Raw genomic sequence first — 17237 nt, 5'->3', positions numbered from 1 at the left:
AGAGGACATAGATGTTGGTTCCATAATCAAATGTATAAATGTATTATGTAAAGGCAGCGTCCCAGATGTGTGTCTCAGTGGGAAAAAGAATTAATATACAAAAGTGAAAATTCAAACCCATATGACAATAGGGATATGCTTGATTTCCGAGATTCACATTTGTAAGGCATCGCACAAGAAATTTATTTGCACGTCTTAAAACTTCTCTGAATAAACTCTTGCATATTGTGTAATAGCACTCTTGCTCTAAATAGCTAGTTAGAGCAGGTTATGGTGACAAGAGTTGGAGTGCAAGGTAAGGTTAAGAAACTTCTATGGGACAAAAGAGTGCACCACTTGCCGAGTAACTTGACAGCAACTATAAATGAGCACTCTAAACAATGGACATGGACGACGAAAACAGACAGCCCCACCATCCGTGATGGACGTACCTGTCAGATTTCAGATGGACAACCTCACATTGTTAACGAGTTTTGTTGATGCGTGCACCAAATGGGAGCCCAGCAGTTCTCTGCGTGCTACAGGGAGTTGCAATGGCGATCAAGTTGCTGGAAGGGGCATTATGAAAGCCAAGGCCCTTCCTAAACATGTGAGGCATTTATGTCAATGCTGTAACTACGGCAGATGCGTAGCTGACACTGCTGTCACGCATGCTTTTACACTGACTTGATTGCTCGTATTGCAAAAACTTGATACGCGTCCGAGTTGAACAATGCTTCAGCATCTGTAAGGAGACGGAAAAGATCAAAATTCAAATAAAGAAAATGCTACTGGAAAGAGATCTACACCGGCAGGAAATGAGTTTGTTGAACGGTTATCCTATGATTAGGATAAACATACAAACAGCTTAACTGTCTATATGGAGTATATATAACTGAAAAAGAATAAAGCAAATCAAGGGAATCGTTTTTGTGAAGGGAAATGCTGACATGGAGAAAAACTCCGATGGGATGCCGCCCACAAATTGTGTTCTCGAACTCGCTCAGATACTCCTGAAAGGCATCTGGATCGCCAGTTTCAATAATATCCATGCCACACTTGTCCAGGGCTTCAATGGACTTGTAAATGGGACCCCGTTTCTTCTCATAATACTGGTACCCAAACCTATATCACAACCTTAGAGTCCTTGTGAGAAACTTTACCTCATGGCACTGAAGCCTCTTCAACAAGCAAGACTCAAACTCGTTAAGTTGAACCCTAGATTCCAACAATCATACACACGCAACATGGTTTGGCATCAAAATAACACCCAACCAAATAACCAAAAAAATGAGGTCTGCATCTGATTTCTATTTCAGAGGAATCAAGTGAGGTAACAAAGACTCACCGTGATCCCCAATGGCAGAAATCTGAAGATATCGAAAAGAAGTTGGCCGGATCGTCAATGTACTTGGCCAATAGCCGTCCATAAGTAGCTTCAGTAGCAGGTGTGGTGGCACCTACCATGATCGGCACGATTTTCACAGAAGTCCTGAAAATTATGCCCACAAGGAAATATCATCATTGTGTTAATAGCCTCTACTCACATTTACTTGCATAGAATAACTGACAACATCATCATGGAATAGAAAACGTAGCGTAAGCGAATCGTTGGTGCAAATACCCCTGGAAGACCTTGGCGATGTAAGGCAAATGCATCTCCATGCTGTGCTCCGCTTCATCAACACTAACGTCCATATCCTCGAACCTGCCGCTTGCTCGAAGTTCTTCGTAAACTGTAAAAATTATTTGTGTAAGTACAGTTATAGCAGTACATTCAAACATAAAACTTCCAAACGCAACATGAATTGAGACTTTTCAAAGATAAAGACGCCGCACTAAATATGCACCCGAATCAGCCTATCACTGCCTAGTTTTCTATGATAAATCCAACCTAGAGTGTCATGGCGGCGCAGAATGTGAAAGATTGTTCAAAGTGAACTACCTTCATTGTCGATTGGAAGGTCTCCGAGTGGGGTCTTGTAAACGGAAACTTTTGACAAGCAGCACTTCCTTGTGAAGTGATGATGAGAAGGCCCTAGAAGAAATACCCGCTGTCTGAGAAGTCCTTCCACGATACACACCCATATGAGTTAAAGACCATGACTCTGGCAAACAATGAGTTGCAGCATTACTGTCAATTGCTTGGAGAGACCTATCATGCTCGGGGATGTAAATCTATGAAAGTTGCAACGAGGGATGAAGAAACTCACACACGTTGCGGATCAATATTAGCAAAAGCGTAAGCTGCGCAATGTCCCGAGTATCGATAGCCAGCGTGCGGAGCTATGACGGCACGAGCATTAGCGAGCTTGGGTAGCCCTGATGAACGAAGCCACTGATCCAGTTCCTGGGTCAACTCCTCAGCTATGGGGAAAATAATACAGCGTGCGAGAATCAGCTCATGATATTTGAGATAGGATGCCGATCTCTGCTTTAAACATTACAAGTCATGCGAGAACCCTAACCAGACAGGATGGTTAACCAAAGACTAACTATTAAAACCAGTGGCGGAATCGCCCACCAAAAAGGTAACAGATTCGTCACCTTACAAGCCTAAGGGTTGGATATATACTTCTCTGGAAATCTATCTGATGATGAACACAATTCAAGCATAGCGATGAACAACCAACATTAGACGCAAAGTAGACACATTGCGATCGAAGGAAACATCTCACGACTTAGCAAAGAAATTTTGAAGTGCAGCGTTCCTGTATTTAATATGGATCACAATTAAGACACTGAAATTGCAACAGGATCGCTTGGTCCTCGGGCGAGCACTTCGCAGCCTACACAACTGCCTTTTACCTTTAGCTTAAGAAGAAATAGAACAACAAACATTGAAAACTTTGATAGCATACCCTGTGACTGCCCAACCTAGCGTACAATACGAAAGAGGCTCTGCTTAACGAAGAGAATTTTGCTCCATCAGATCAGAGCACCATGCACAAACATCCGAATTGTCTCGCAAGTTAACCTCAACTCCACATAGTTCTGATCTCCCACAGAGGCGTCTTCTTCTCACTAATGATAGTAGATCCAAACATGGACGCCATCGGCAAACCAACTGCTCACCTTAAGTGCATGGGAAACGCGAGCAAGGGTGGGAGGATTACCATCGTCAGTATACCAAGTGCCCGCATGAAAAGCCTCCCTGCACGCCATGTTTGTACCACTCCCTGTCATGCTCCACCCGGCTATGGATTCAGGGAGCCCTCCTCACCCCAACAACCCCAAACCTCAATTGCTCTACAACCCTCTGCCAGCAGCCCGATCATTGAACAACAAATGCCAGCTTTTTCACTCTCTCCGTCTCTCTCCCCCTTGGTCTACCCTTCGCATCATCCCAAGCTCCTGCCAAATTGCGTGTGCTGGAGCTGAATCTAATCGCCCCACAACAAGATATCCATCAGGAGGCTACAGTCCAAGCCACCGAGGAGGAAATATCCAAAAGGGTTAAAATCTCCGGATTTGCAATAGAATTATGCAACACGGCATCCGTTAATGCATCCGTTACTGACCGAGCAATCATGGTTGAATCGTTGCTTTTGCTCCCCAACCCACCCCTATGCAGCGGACCTCAGGAATGACGAATGATTTTTTGCGTGCTACACCATGTCTCGTCCATTTTTCTCACCGAAAGTGTGTATTTGATGAACTCTATCCCTTGCAAAATAACCGACTGGGCAATGCACAATCCCACATTCATTCCTGTAGTAAACAACACGAAAATTATTTCTTTTACTTCACCGATGCTGTCTTTCCGCACCATGTTTAATATTTATAAACTCCTTCCGGTACCCAAACATCAATTTACGTTTTAACCCACCTTCGAAGTAAAATCCCTGAAACTCATCGTTCACATGCACATCTTTGGGCTTACACAGGGTTGGTTCCAAAGGATTCTTTTCAAAAGGTCTTACTTATTTATTTATTTACTGCCGACGGCGTGGTTCCCGAGGCGGATGGGCGATGCTGATTGCGTGCGATGGACTGGGGATAACCGATGTGACCCCCCCCCTCCCCCCCCAAGTAAACTTGTGTGTCGATCGATGCCTTCCTCAGCCAGTTTCAGCTAATTTTGGCATCCTCTGCAAGCAAGCTAGCGTGGCCATTGCAATGTTTGGAAACATTTTTCGGAGCTGTTTTGGGATGATCCCAGTAAACCCACCCACATTTTTATTGCCACAACACAAATGTTAACAGAAGTGAAGAATCGTGTGGCATCATCAGCACTGAAGTTCACAGAAGCAGCACTAGCACTGGTGATATTCTAAACCAACAAACATGCACATGGCTTTAGTTTCACAATGTGCATCTGGAGAGCACCCCATCGTCATGACCCTGTAGCTTGTGAAGTTGAGAATTGTGTGTCTTTTATTTTACATTACTATTATTATTATTATTATTAAACACAGCTCTTGTAAGAGGCTCCCAAGCAAGACACTATCTCTCTGGACCAGAGGATCAAAACAAAGTCATCTCAGAGGTTGACAACAAGTGATGGTAGAAGCAGCCACATGGAAAAATAAATGTGGAGTTTTTGAATGTTTAAAAGTCTCTTGATGTTTTACATTTACTGTTTTAAATCCTTATTTTTTTTGCATGTTTAATTTTACAAGTGTGTATGTTTTTTTATTTTTAACAATCATTTTTAATTCTTGGAGAGCAATTGCTTGGAACAATTGGAAAAGCATTTTTGAACTTGCATATGCATGTCTTATCATATTTTTTGGGCATATATATAAATATATATATATATATATATATATATATATATATTTTCTTCTTTTTATTTGGCATCTTTCATTTTACTTCTATTCAGTCTAATTAATCTTAATTTGCCTAATCAAGATTTATTTAATCATTTATTTTATTTCTCTACAATTCTTAATTTTTGACAAACTAGTTAGTTAGTTAGTTAGTTAGTTTGTTAGTTAGTTAGTTAGTTAGTTAGTGTTTTTTTTTTTTTTTTTTTTTTTTTTTGCCTTAAGTTCCAATTTTAATTTTTAATTAACTTTATATGGTACTTGTTTTGAAAAACTGCTAAGTAGACGCCCCTTTTTATTGTGAAGAAACCTCTTTTGCCACCTACCCATGCATACACACAAAAAATTATTCTTACTTCTATTCTTACATCTTTTAGTAAAAAATACTCAAGTTTAGAGGATCTTTGTAACTAAAAGTCTATTTGAAAAGATCATATTGCAAAAACCTTACACATGTTTTTTTGCTTTGTAAATAAAAACTCTCTTATTAAAGCTTTATCCTTTGAATATAATATGAAGTAAGAGGAATCTATGGAGTATTCCAAATCATTCTTTTATTATAAGTCTAATTTTTTTTAGCTTATATCTTAATTATAATATATATATATATATATATATATATATATTATTTTAAAGATTAATTTTGGTAATTCAAAATACAACTTCTTAATTTTTAAAAAGAATTGTCTCTTGAAATGAAACCTAAAAAAAATTCTTAGAAACAATATTGTTTGCATTTTGTAAGAAACAAAATTACATTCTTTTACCTTGTTTCTTAAATAATTTACTATTTTAAATGTCTTTTAGCTGTGGCTACTACCTTATTAGTAATTTACAACTATTAAGGTTTTATACTTAGGATATAAGGTTAGCCACTGTAATATTTGAATCTTTCAATTGGTTTCAATTTTATTAGTCTATTTTAATTAATTTTATACTCGGAGAAATCATTTTAAAGGCCCTAAGAAGAAAAAACAATTTAAAATTATTATTGCTTCTATGTAGCATAAATAATATTGACTCCTAAAATATTTTATGAATTTTTCTTCAGATAAATCTCACAAAAATATTTTTGAAAAGCTATATCAAAAATTATTAAAATTAAATATTAAAATATTATCTATTATCTATTTATTTTTAGAAGTTTTAGAATTATAATATCAACTCTTATAACTAAACTTAAAATAAAAGAATAATTTAGTTAATTTATAGTTTCTTCTAAACTTACATTCTTTCTTGAAATCAAGGCTTCTAAAAGAAAATTCTTCTTTACTAAATAGAAAACCTTTGTAAGAGTTTTGTACCATAGTCTTATAAAAATCCTAGCATCCTATCAACATCTTGTTCTAAATTTCATCAATGTAACTAAAAGGATAGATTACTAATACTTTGGTATATAAGTATTTTAAATAAATAAAATAAAACAAAACATAGATATTTAGATGATAAAAAATCTTAAATATTTTTGAAGATTTAAAAGTGTTTTAGAGATCATAAGTTTTACATAAAATACTAGGTTTTAATTTTAAATTCTTATTATTTTTAGAAGATAGCTATAATTTTTTAAGTTTATTTATTTATTTATTTATTTTATTATATTTAATTTTATATGGATATTTTAGATTTTAAAGATTTATTTTTAAAAATATTTTTTAAAATTAAAATTTTTATAGGATTTAAAATATAAAAATTATCTGTACTAAATATTTATGTTAGTTTTATGTTATTTTATTTTATTCCTAAATTAGATATTATAAAATTTTAGAAAAAAATAATCTGATTTTAGATATAGTAGATGATTAAATTTTTTTTAAAAACATATATAAATATCTTTATATGGAAATAATACTTAAAAAATACTATAAGGCTAATGAAAAAATTTTCAAATTTCTTTTGTAATTTCTATAGTTTATTATATATATATATATATATATATATATATATATATATATATATTTTTAAAAAATGCCATTATTTTTTGATGCAATATTAAAAAATAGGAAAAAATTGAAATTCTTATAAGAATAATATCTATTTATTAATATTTTAAAATATTTTGTTTTAAATAAGTATTTTTAGATATAATAAAAAATTATAAATTAAAAAAATACATAAACTTCCAATAGAAATTAACATATTATATAGAACATAGAAAAATAGATGTTATTGTTCCATATGGGTTGATGCACTTAATGTGTAGGTAAACATAGAAGAAGGGGTCTTGGAGGCTACTCTTATAAATTTCTATTCTTTACTGCTCTTAGAAAGCTTAAGCTTTAGAAAAGACTAAGTTGAATAAATTTAAAATGAATTGTGATTTATTAATTCTACACTCTATTTTTATGTATTTTTTATTATTCTATTTAAATTATAATTAAATTAAATTAAACATAAATAAAATTAATAGATTAATTATTTATTTCTTCTACCTAAATTTGGTATTAAAATTTAAAATTTTATTTTTTAACGTTCTTATAATAAATTACTTAATTAAAGTATTTTTCAACTAAATTCATTTTTTAAAGTAAATAAGTGATAGTTTACATTTACATTCTTTCATCGAATATTTCAATGTAGATGAATACTTGAAGCCTAAATATTTACATATACTTTCTTCGGCTCATCAAATGTAATATGATGTTAATTTTTTATTTTATTAATTTTTTTATTTATATTTATGTTAATTTTTTTAATTAATTAATTACTTAAAATTTAAAAATTATATGATAATTTATAATTTAATTGATTTTATATATTTAGGTCAAAAAATTAAGATAAAAAATTATAGAGAGTTAGAATAAGTGGCCATGATGGTAGTCAAATTATAATGGTTAAATATTCTTTCAAAACTCAACCTTCCAAAGGCTTTTTATAAGCCAAGGAATAACAAAATAAAAAAATTTTAAGAAACAAGATTGAGATGGATAGACGTTCCAATTTATTTTAGATATTTAAACATAAAGTATAGGTTTTCTTACTGCTTAGAGTTTCTTGAGAGAGTTTAAGCAATTTAAAAGAATAAATAGATATATTAAACAAAGCATTTATATCTTTTACTCTATTTACTAAAATATAAAAAATTAATATTATAATTTTAATTAAGTATATTAACTAATTGAAGTAAATTCTTCATTAAAAATATAAAATTTTTATTTTTATTTTTAATTTTGAATGGTTTTTACTAATTTAGATATATTTTATATTAATTTAAGAAAATTAAAATTTTAAAGTATAAAATAAAGTTTTATATATACATAAATATACATATATTTGTGCTTACAATTCTTATAACTATATTATATATAAAAATTGAAAATAAAAAATAAAATTTGATATAAAAATATGCATTGGAATTTAATAACTATATATTTTGTTTGTAAAATAATTATTATCTAAGAAAGAAGATAGATTATAAAAAGTAAAGAAGGTTAAATCAAAAAAATTAATAATTTAATTTTGATAATATTTGAAGCATTTAATTTGTGCATGAAAAACATAAATTTTTATAATAAAATAAAATTTATCTCTAATAATATTACATTCTATTTAAAATAAGATAGCTTAATATAATTAAAAAAATAGAAAGACTTGTTAAAGCCACACACTCCTTCCCACTAAATGACTCATTTTGTACGATGTCCAATGTCTCCAACCTCATTTCCAACCCTCCCTGCCCCTACCCAATACCCATCCTCTCCATCCCCACCTCACCCCAGTTCCTTCTCCCATCCCAATTCCACCTTAGACTCCACCCCAATCCCCTCTTCCATCCAAATCTATTGAAACATAGAAAGCATACTCCACACAAGTAAGTTAGGACCAGCAAGGTTGCACTTTAACAAATAGAGTGTGGTATGAGATGATTCTTCCCATGCCAACCCTTTCCTTATATACTAGTACGAAGGTACCAAGTGCTACAACCCATATGGGATATCTCCTAGGACCAGCCCTCTCCTTGTACTCTAATGCACTATAGACTAGCACCTAACCTTATGGGATATCCCTAACAACACTTGTACTCTATTGACCATTAGCAACTACTTAAAGAGTTCTTTCCTTCAACACTCCCACTTTGCTATTGGTCAATTACCTATTAATCCTAATGCCTTACTCAACTTGTTGTGTCTTTCTCTAACTAAGGCTTTTGTCAATAAATCAGCCAACATGTCTTTGGTTTCACAATACATCATATCAATAACCCCCATTTCTATCTTCTCTCTTATGAAATGATGCTGAATATCAATGTGCTTGGTTCTTGCATGATTCTGAATATCAATGTGCTTGGTTCTTGCATGATGCTTTGGATTCTTTGCAAAAACAAGACATCCTTGATTGTCACACCTCAATAGAGTGGCCTCCAATTGCACAAGTCCAATATCTTCCAATAACAACCTCAACCAAATTGCCTCCATTGCTCCATGACTTGTTGCCATGTATTCCGCCTCCATTGTGGACCTTGCAATGGTTGGTTGTCTCTTGCAATTCCAAGATATGGCTCCCACTCCAACAAAGAATACATAGCCCGTTGTTGACCTTCTATCGTTTGCATCTCCAGCCCAATCCGCATCACAATATCCATGTAATGCAATATTATCTCCTCCAAGACATAGTTTGAGGTTCAAAGAGCCTTTCAAGTACCTCATGATTCTCTTGATGGTTGCCCAATGCATAGGACCTGGTTTTGCCATGTGTTGGCTTACAACACTTACCGCAAATGCAAGATCCATCCTTGTACCTACCATTGCATACATGAGTGAGCCTACTACTGCCTTGTATGGTATGCCTTGCATTTGATGCTCAACTTCAGCATACTCCTCATCCGTGAACTTCATCAACTTCAAGTTGGCCTCCAAAGGAGTTCGAATGGGCTTGCAATCTCCCATGTTGAATCGTTTCAACACTTCTTCAATGTACTTGCTTTGGCTCAATGTGATGGTCTTTGATTCTCTACTTCTTGTGAATTCCACACCCAAACAATAATGGAGCTCTCCCAAATCACTCATCTCAAACTCTCCCTCCAATTTCTTCTTCAACCAATCCAATCTTATCATAGTGTTGGTTAAGATGATTAAATCATCTACATAGAGGATCACAACCAGTAAGAAGTCCTTGGCTTGCAATACATACAAAGAATGGTCAGCTTCACTCCTTACAAAACCTTCCTTCACAAAGAATGAGTCAATGCGTTGGTACCATGCTCTTGGTGATTGCTTGAGTCCATACAATGACTTCTTCAACTTGCAAACAAAGTGGTGTTTGTCTTGTTCAATAAATCCTTGAGGTTGCTCCATGTAGATGTCTTCTTCCAATTCTCCATTTAAGAATGCTGTCTTGACGTCCATTTGATGCATCTCAAGATCCATTGATGCTCCAATTGCTACTATGGTTCGAATGGTGGTGAACTTGGCCACGGGTGCAAATGTCTCATTAAAGTCCACTCTAGTAACTTGTGAGTAGCCTTTGGCAACCAATCTTGCCTTGTACCTCACAACATTGCCCATAGCATCTCTCTTGGTTCTAAACACCCACTTACATCCAATTGTTGATCGATTTGGTGGAAGTGGAGTCAACTTCCATGTCTCATTGTTCATAAGAGATTTATATTCTTTTTGCATGGCAATCTCCCACTTTATTGCATCACCACACCTCATTGCATCACACAAAGTCAATGGATCATCAAGAAGAGCAACATTGGCATGATCTTCACTTACTTGTGGAAAGATGTGGTTCTTCCACCATTCACCTTGTGGTCTTCTCTCATGTGTTGGATATCTTCTTTCATGCAAGGAAGATGAGCCTTCATGCACCTCTTGCTGCCTTGTATGGCTCATGGAGTTCTTTGTCTTACTCATTGGTTGGTATTCCTCATCTTCATTCTCTTCATTGTCCTTGTTGTATCTTGTTGGAATTGAAGTCTTCATAGTATTGGGCTCTTCTATCATGGCATCTTCCTCTCCTTCTTCACTTTGAGAATGCTCTTCTTCATCTTCTTGTTTGTTTGCTGGAATTGAAGATGTGTCCACAAACACACCACTACTCCCACTTGGACACATCTCCCACTTTTCACTACCACTCTTATGCTCTAAGAACTCTACATCACGACTTTTGATGAACTTTTTGGTATCTAAACACATGAGCCTATATGCCTTGGTGCCTTTACAATAATCAAGGAATACACATCTTGTGCCCTTTGCATCAAGTTTGTCTCTCATACTATCTGGAACCTTGACATATGCAATGCACCCAAAAATCCTCATGTGGGATATGCAAGGTTTCTTACCAGTCCAAGCTTCTTGAGGAGTCATTCCTTCAAGTGCACTTGTGGGATACCTATTTCTTATATACACGGTATTTATCACAGCTTCCGCCCAATACTCATACCCAAGTTTTTGAGCATGAATCATACTCCTTGCCATCTCCACAATGGTACGATTTGCTCTTTCAGCAACTCCATTTTGTTGTGGAATGTAGGGAGTAGAGGTTTGTCTTGCAATGCCTTCATGCTTCAATAACTCATCAAAGTGTTTGGACAAATACTCACCTCCATTGTCCGATCGCAACACCTTAATCTTGTGCTCACATTGCTTCTTCACAAGTGCTTTTCACTCCTTAAACTTGACAAAACACTCACTTTTGGCCTTGATGATGTAAATCCATACCTTCCTTGAGAAGTCATCAATAAATGTGACAAAGTACCTTGCTCCACTCATAGATGGTGTCCTCATGGATCCACAAACATCCGAATGCACAAGCTCCAACAATTGACTTGCTCTTGTTGCAACTCCACTAGGAAATGGTGTCCTATGTTGTTTGCCTTGAATGCATCCATCACAAGCAAGATTCATGGTAGAATGGCCAAGGTCTAAGCCACTTACCATGGATTGAAGCTCCTTCATGCTTTTGGCATTCAAATGCCCAAGTCTTTGATGCCAAATGTCCACCTTGTCTTTATTTGATGGAAATTCAGCAAAGGCAGCAACCTCCACTCCATTGATCCTCTTACAATTGATAATATAGAGATTTCCATCCCTAGTCCCTTTTGCTACTTCTTTGCCTTCCATGGTTCTCACAAAACATCCATTCATGTTGAATTGCATTTTGCACCCATGAGTTACAAGTTTACTCACCGAAAGGAGGTTCTTCTTCATCTGTGGCACATGCAACACATCCTTGAGAGTGATTCTCTTGCTTATGCCCTTCACCACCACCTCCACTACAATGGTGCCCATTCCAATGGCTTGTACCATACCATTATCACCTAACCAAACCTTGGTTGCTGGAATTGGTTGATAAGTGTTAAATGAACACTTGTATGGAGTCATGTATTTGGTACATCCGGAATCCACAATCCATTTACTCATATCAAGCATGGAAGGAGTTTGTTTTGCCATGAATGCAAAGTCTTCACCTCCATGGTCATGAAAAGCATTGTTGGCATTCTCTCTTTCTCCTTTCTTTGCCTTGAAACAATTTCTAGCAAAATGGCCTGGTTTTCCACAAATGTAAGAAGTTTTAGGAGGATAATATTGAAAAGGGGCACTTATCTTACTTGGTCTTGTAAATAGTGCTGATTGCTCCCCAATAGACTCCTTTTGCTTTTTTTTGGTCACTTCATGGGCTAGTATTGCCGTGACATAGTCCAAAGTGAGGTCTTTCCTTGAAATGGACTCCAATGCCATAATGAGGGAGGAATAGGAGTCTGGAAGGCTTGAGAGCAATGTCATCACAACATCTTCTTCAAGTAAAGGCTTGTCAACAACAGCAAGTTGGTTTGCAAGTGCTTTTACCTTATTCACATGAGCCATGAGATCTTCACCTTCTTCCATCTTCACGGTGAAGAATTTTTGCCTTGACCATAGCACATTGGAGAGATTCCTACTTTCATAGACATTGCAAAGAGTCTTCCATGCATCTGCTGCCCCTTTGCAAGAAATGACATGAGCAAAGTTGCTTTCATCTAAATTGGTGACAATTATGCCAAAAGCCTTCTTCTCTCGTCTTTTGAAGTCCTTTTGCTCCTTGATGCTTGCCTCTATCCCAGGTGCAAGTTCCTCCTCATCTACTATCTCCCAAAGATCCAATGACGCCAAAAGTAGCTCCATTTTGGCCTTCCAGTGGTGAAAGTTGTCACCTCTAAACTTTTCAACAACTCTTAAGCTATCACCCTCAAAAGACGCCATCTCAAGCTACAAGTAAGTCCAAAAAACTCTTGATTTGGAGTTATAATGCAAAAGATATGACTACTTAAAGATTGCTGAACTACAAACCCAGAATTCGCTGTTTTGCAACTTTTTGCATATTTTGAGTCCAAATTACGTCTAAATGGTGGAGAATGGTTTGTAATGTGATTTTATGACTTTCAAACGTCTCTCTAACGTCACTTCACTCAAAATGACTCACTTTCTCATAAAACTCTCAAATACTAGTGCTCCTTTAGCAAAGACACTATCAAGGTCTTGCACTAAGCTCATACACTCACAAATCCAGGAGCAATGACTTCAACAATTCACTAGCAACACTCTACCATAAGATCTCAACCACCAAAAATAAGCAACAAAGAAATAATGCAAGAACAACTTACTTGGTAAGAGAATGTGGGCCCATAACCTATTGAAACATAGAAAGCATACTCCACACAAGTAAGTTAGGACCAGCAAGGTTGCACTTTAACAAATAGAGTGTGGTATGAGATGATTCTTCCCATGCCAACCCTTTCCTTATATACTAGTACCAAGGTACCAAGTGCTACAACCCATATGAGATATCTCCTAGGACCAACCCTCCCCTTGTACTCTAATGCACTATAGACCAACACCTAATCTTATGGGATATCCCTAACAACACTTGTACTCTATTGACCATTAGCAACTACTTAAAGATTTCTTTCCTTCAACAAAATCCCACCCTCAATCCCACCTTAGTCCCCTCCCTTGTTTCCACCTCATCCCTACAAAATATTAATATATATATATATATATATATATATATATAAAAAATCATCTATTATGATTAAAATAATGTATAATTTTTAAAAAGACAATTGATATTTTTTTTTTAGAAATAAAATGAAATGATATTTTTTTACCAATACATATTTGTATATATTATTGAATGACCACAAATTAGTTATAAATAACTATTATTTTAAATATCTACATAAAATTGATAGAAAAAATGATAGGTTTTTACAAAAATAATTTTAAAGAAAATCAAGAATTTTTTTATGTGCATCTCTTAAGTTTTTTTTTGATGAATTTATTCATATGAGGTTTACAAACACGAATTTTACAGGAATTGTGTTATCTTGGGATGCATACATTTTAGAATATATCTTTAAAAAATAAAAAATATAGAAAATTAAATAATTGAGGAATTTAAGGAAAAAATGAGATTTTTTTTGGCAAAAGAAGGCTGTTATCAATATCTATTTTTGTATAAAATTTTAAACTTTGGAAATTTATTATTATTACCAAGTAAAATAAAATAAATATCATATATCAATTTTAATCTAGTTTTTAAGTAGTACAAGATATTTATTTCTAAATATTCAAACATCACATTATTTGATAATTTTGTTTCATGATTTTTTCTATATAATAATCAATCATATAAATAAATATAATTCAAATTAAGTACACTTAGAAATATCAAATTATAGCATTAACAATATTTAGAATCACAAGCAATTGTAAGTAAGATAGATATTGTTTATTGAATTTTATTGAATTTTTATTTAATAATTAAAATAATAATAAAAATAAAAATGTTAAAAAAAATTTAGTTTTATATATCTTAATTTAATATAAATGGTTTAATAAAAATATATCATTTAAGATTTGAGACAAATAGTAATTTTTAATGATATCCTATCAATAAACAAAAAAGAAGTTATAGAAAGAATAACATGACTAATTACTATTAAAGATAGATCTATTTTTAATTCAAAATTATTCATTATGTTTGAAAATATATTTTCTCATTGAAATTTAAAATATAAAATTAAATGGAGATAGGAGAAAGAAAGGAGGAAGAAAAGGAGAAGGGAGGGGGAGGGAGAGTAGAATAGAGATAAAGAGAGTAGATATGTAGTGAGAATGGGGTTGGAACATGGAAGGTAAAAAATAAGGTGGTAGAATTGAGATAGGAAGGGAGAGGGAGGGGGGGATAGAATAAGAACACAGAAAGTAAATATACAATGGACATGGGGTTGAAATATGGGAGGTCAAAAATGAGATGGTGGAATTGAGATATGAAAGGAGAGAGGAGAGGTGGATTTGGGACAAGAGGTTGAAAATAGGGTGGTGGGATCAAGACACTCAGGATTATGAACGAGGTGTAGAAATAAAAAATGTAGAACGAGAACAAGGTACAAGAACAAGGAATAAGAAATAAGTTCATGGTTAAGAACATGGTATAAAATAAATCATTTAGTGAAAAAGAGGGTATGGCTTTCATAAGTCTCTCTCTCTCTCTCTCTCTCTATATATATATATATATATATATATATATAATCTTAGAATACAAGCATATTCTAAGTTGATATATATATATATATATATATATATATATATATCCATGATGTCTATACACACATCTAAGGCTTTTGATTGGCTCATCCAAATTCCTTTTCTTTTGTCTTGGTATGGATCCATGTCTCCTTCTTTTTCTTTGTTTTTCTAGCACATGTCTTGTTGCCTCTCTTGCTTTAATGCTAGTTTCAACTCTTCTCCCTTTCTTTCTTGCTCCTATGTATGTTTACACAAAATATTATAACTAATTTTATTTCTTTGTTATTGTTGTCACTTTAGTAGACATTAGTTTGTGAGAAGAGTGTTGGTGCTAGATCATTGTTTCATGCATGAAATTCATGTTCTTTTGCACTGATAGTAGAGTTGGAAGATGCCAAAGCTTTCTATTAGATCCATATTATTTTCTAAACTTGTCCAAATATCAAATCTAGCTTCCAAAATTGCAATGACAATGATCACTACATAATACAAAGTTGTCATGTCCCACCAATTAAATATTCTTTGGATCTTCTTCAATTACATAGCTACATTTTGTAAATGTGGGCTAAAACTCATTATTCATTAGCAAAAGATGTTGGTTTGGTTGTATGTCTACTAAGTTGGAATAACATGTGATTATGTGTCTACAAAGTCTAAAGAAGAGAATGAACCTTGGATGTGATAAGATTCTAAAATATAATGTTGTAGATGATATAAGAGATGATGAACACCAAGAAGCTCATGAAAAGAAATCAAATGATGGAATTCAATAGATCAAAGAAAGGAAACGTGAAATTTAGCAACCACAACAAACAATCCAATGATACTCAAACAATTACCTATTTGAGGTAGTAAAGTTGGTGCATATCCAAAAAAAATTCTCACATAAAATTTAGAAGTATACTGTAGAACTTGAATGTGACAGCCTTGTAAGAATTGAATAGATTATTTGGGATCAAGAGAGCTCACATCATTACCATACCCACATAGCACTAGTGATGATTTTAGCAAGGGTTTTTGAAAAATTCCAAGTCATTGGTTTTTGTGAGCCAATTATTTATACTTAGTGTAGGATCATGAAGATGAGAGTAGTGTTGCAAGCACTCATGTCTAGCAACAAAGCTAAGGCATTATTTTCATAGAAAAGCTTGTCATCAAAAGACTAGTAGAGAGCATATGAATATAAGATTGTGATGAACATTTTGTATAAAATTTTGTAAGGACAAAGAAGAAAGGAAGAGGGATTGGGATCCAAGATAGAAGAAAAGAGGCAGCAAGACTTGTACTAGGACAAGAGAGAAAAGAAAGGGAATATGGACCTAAGCCAAGACAAAGGAAAAGGGATCTAGATGAGCCAATCAAAAGCCTTGGATGTATATATAAACATAATGGATGTGCATATAGCAACTTAAGGTGTGCTTATAGCTTGAGCCATATATATATATCTATATATTCATATTTATAGTTTTTATTATTATTTTAATAAATCTGATTTTATTTTGGTTTGATTACATTCATCATTTTTATATTTTTTGAAATATTAATTTCTTTTACTTTTAAACAACAATCTATTTTTATAGTAATATTATTATTGATACAATATACATTTTAAACATACAAACTAATTTCTTAGATACAAGTATATGTATATTTTTGTTTTATGCTCAATGTGCAAATAAATTTGCTTATTTTTTTTTTGAAAAGTTAAAATTGTTAAAAAAATCACTATTGAACATTTTGTGCTTGTGAGGTGCCAACATTAACAATAAATAATTGTCTTATCCCACTATAAAAGAATAATTGTCTCATCCCGCTATAAAAGAAATATGTTTTTGTAATTCAATACTAGGTTGTCTATTAGGCTATTAATTATGACTCTAATGTACGGTTTTTTATATTTCCACCGATGAAATATATAAAAGTTGAAAATATATCATTTACCACACATTTCAGACAGCTTATAGGCTGATGTCCCTCATAC

At 33.7% G+C, this 17237-nt stretch overlaps 1 protein-coding gene across 2 annotated transcripts; it reads right to left on the bottom strand.

Moving 5' to 3' along the window:
* Positions 1-152: 152 nt before the first annotated feature.
* LOC112276855 (uncharacterized) lies at positions 153-3555 on the bottom strand. 2 transcript variants are annotated; one of them, XM_024508635.3, is made up of 7 exons: positions 3096-3555; positions 2193-2346; positions 1925-2037; positions 1604-1715; positions 1328-1471; positions 930-1104; positions 153-724 (listed from the first exon to the last, which is right to left on the bottom strand). In XM_024508635.3, exons 1-7 carry the CDS (start codon positions 3163-3165, stop codon positions 599-601), a joined length of 894 nt encoding a protein of 297 aa, XP_024364403.1. In that variant the 5' UTR covers positions 3166-3555; the 3' UTR covers positions 153-598. The 2 variants fall into 2 exon arrangements, with proteins under 2 accessions (XP_024364403.1, XP_024364393.1); XM_024508625.2 differs by having other exon boundaries at positions 2193-2410; positions 3096-3457.
* Positions 3556-17237: the final 13682 nt, after the last annotated feature.

The sequence above is a fragment of the Physcomitrium patens genome, chromosome 2 (assembly GCF_059467195.1).
Source record: "Physcomitrium patens ecotype Gransden chromosome 2, ASM5946719v1, whole genome shotgun sequence".
Classification (NCBI taxonomy): Eukaryota; Viridiplantae; Streptophyta; class Bryopsida; order Funariales; family Funariaceae; genus Physcomitrium; species Physcomitrium patens.
Note: the sequence above shows the minus strand (reverse complement) of the source record. Positions and strands in the feature narration are given on the sequence as shown.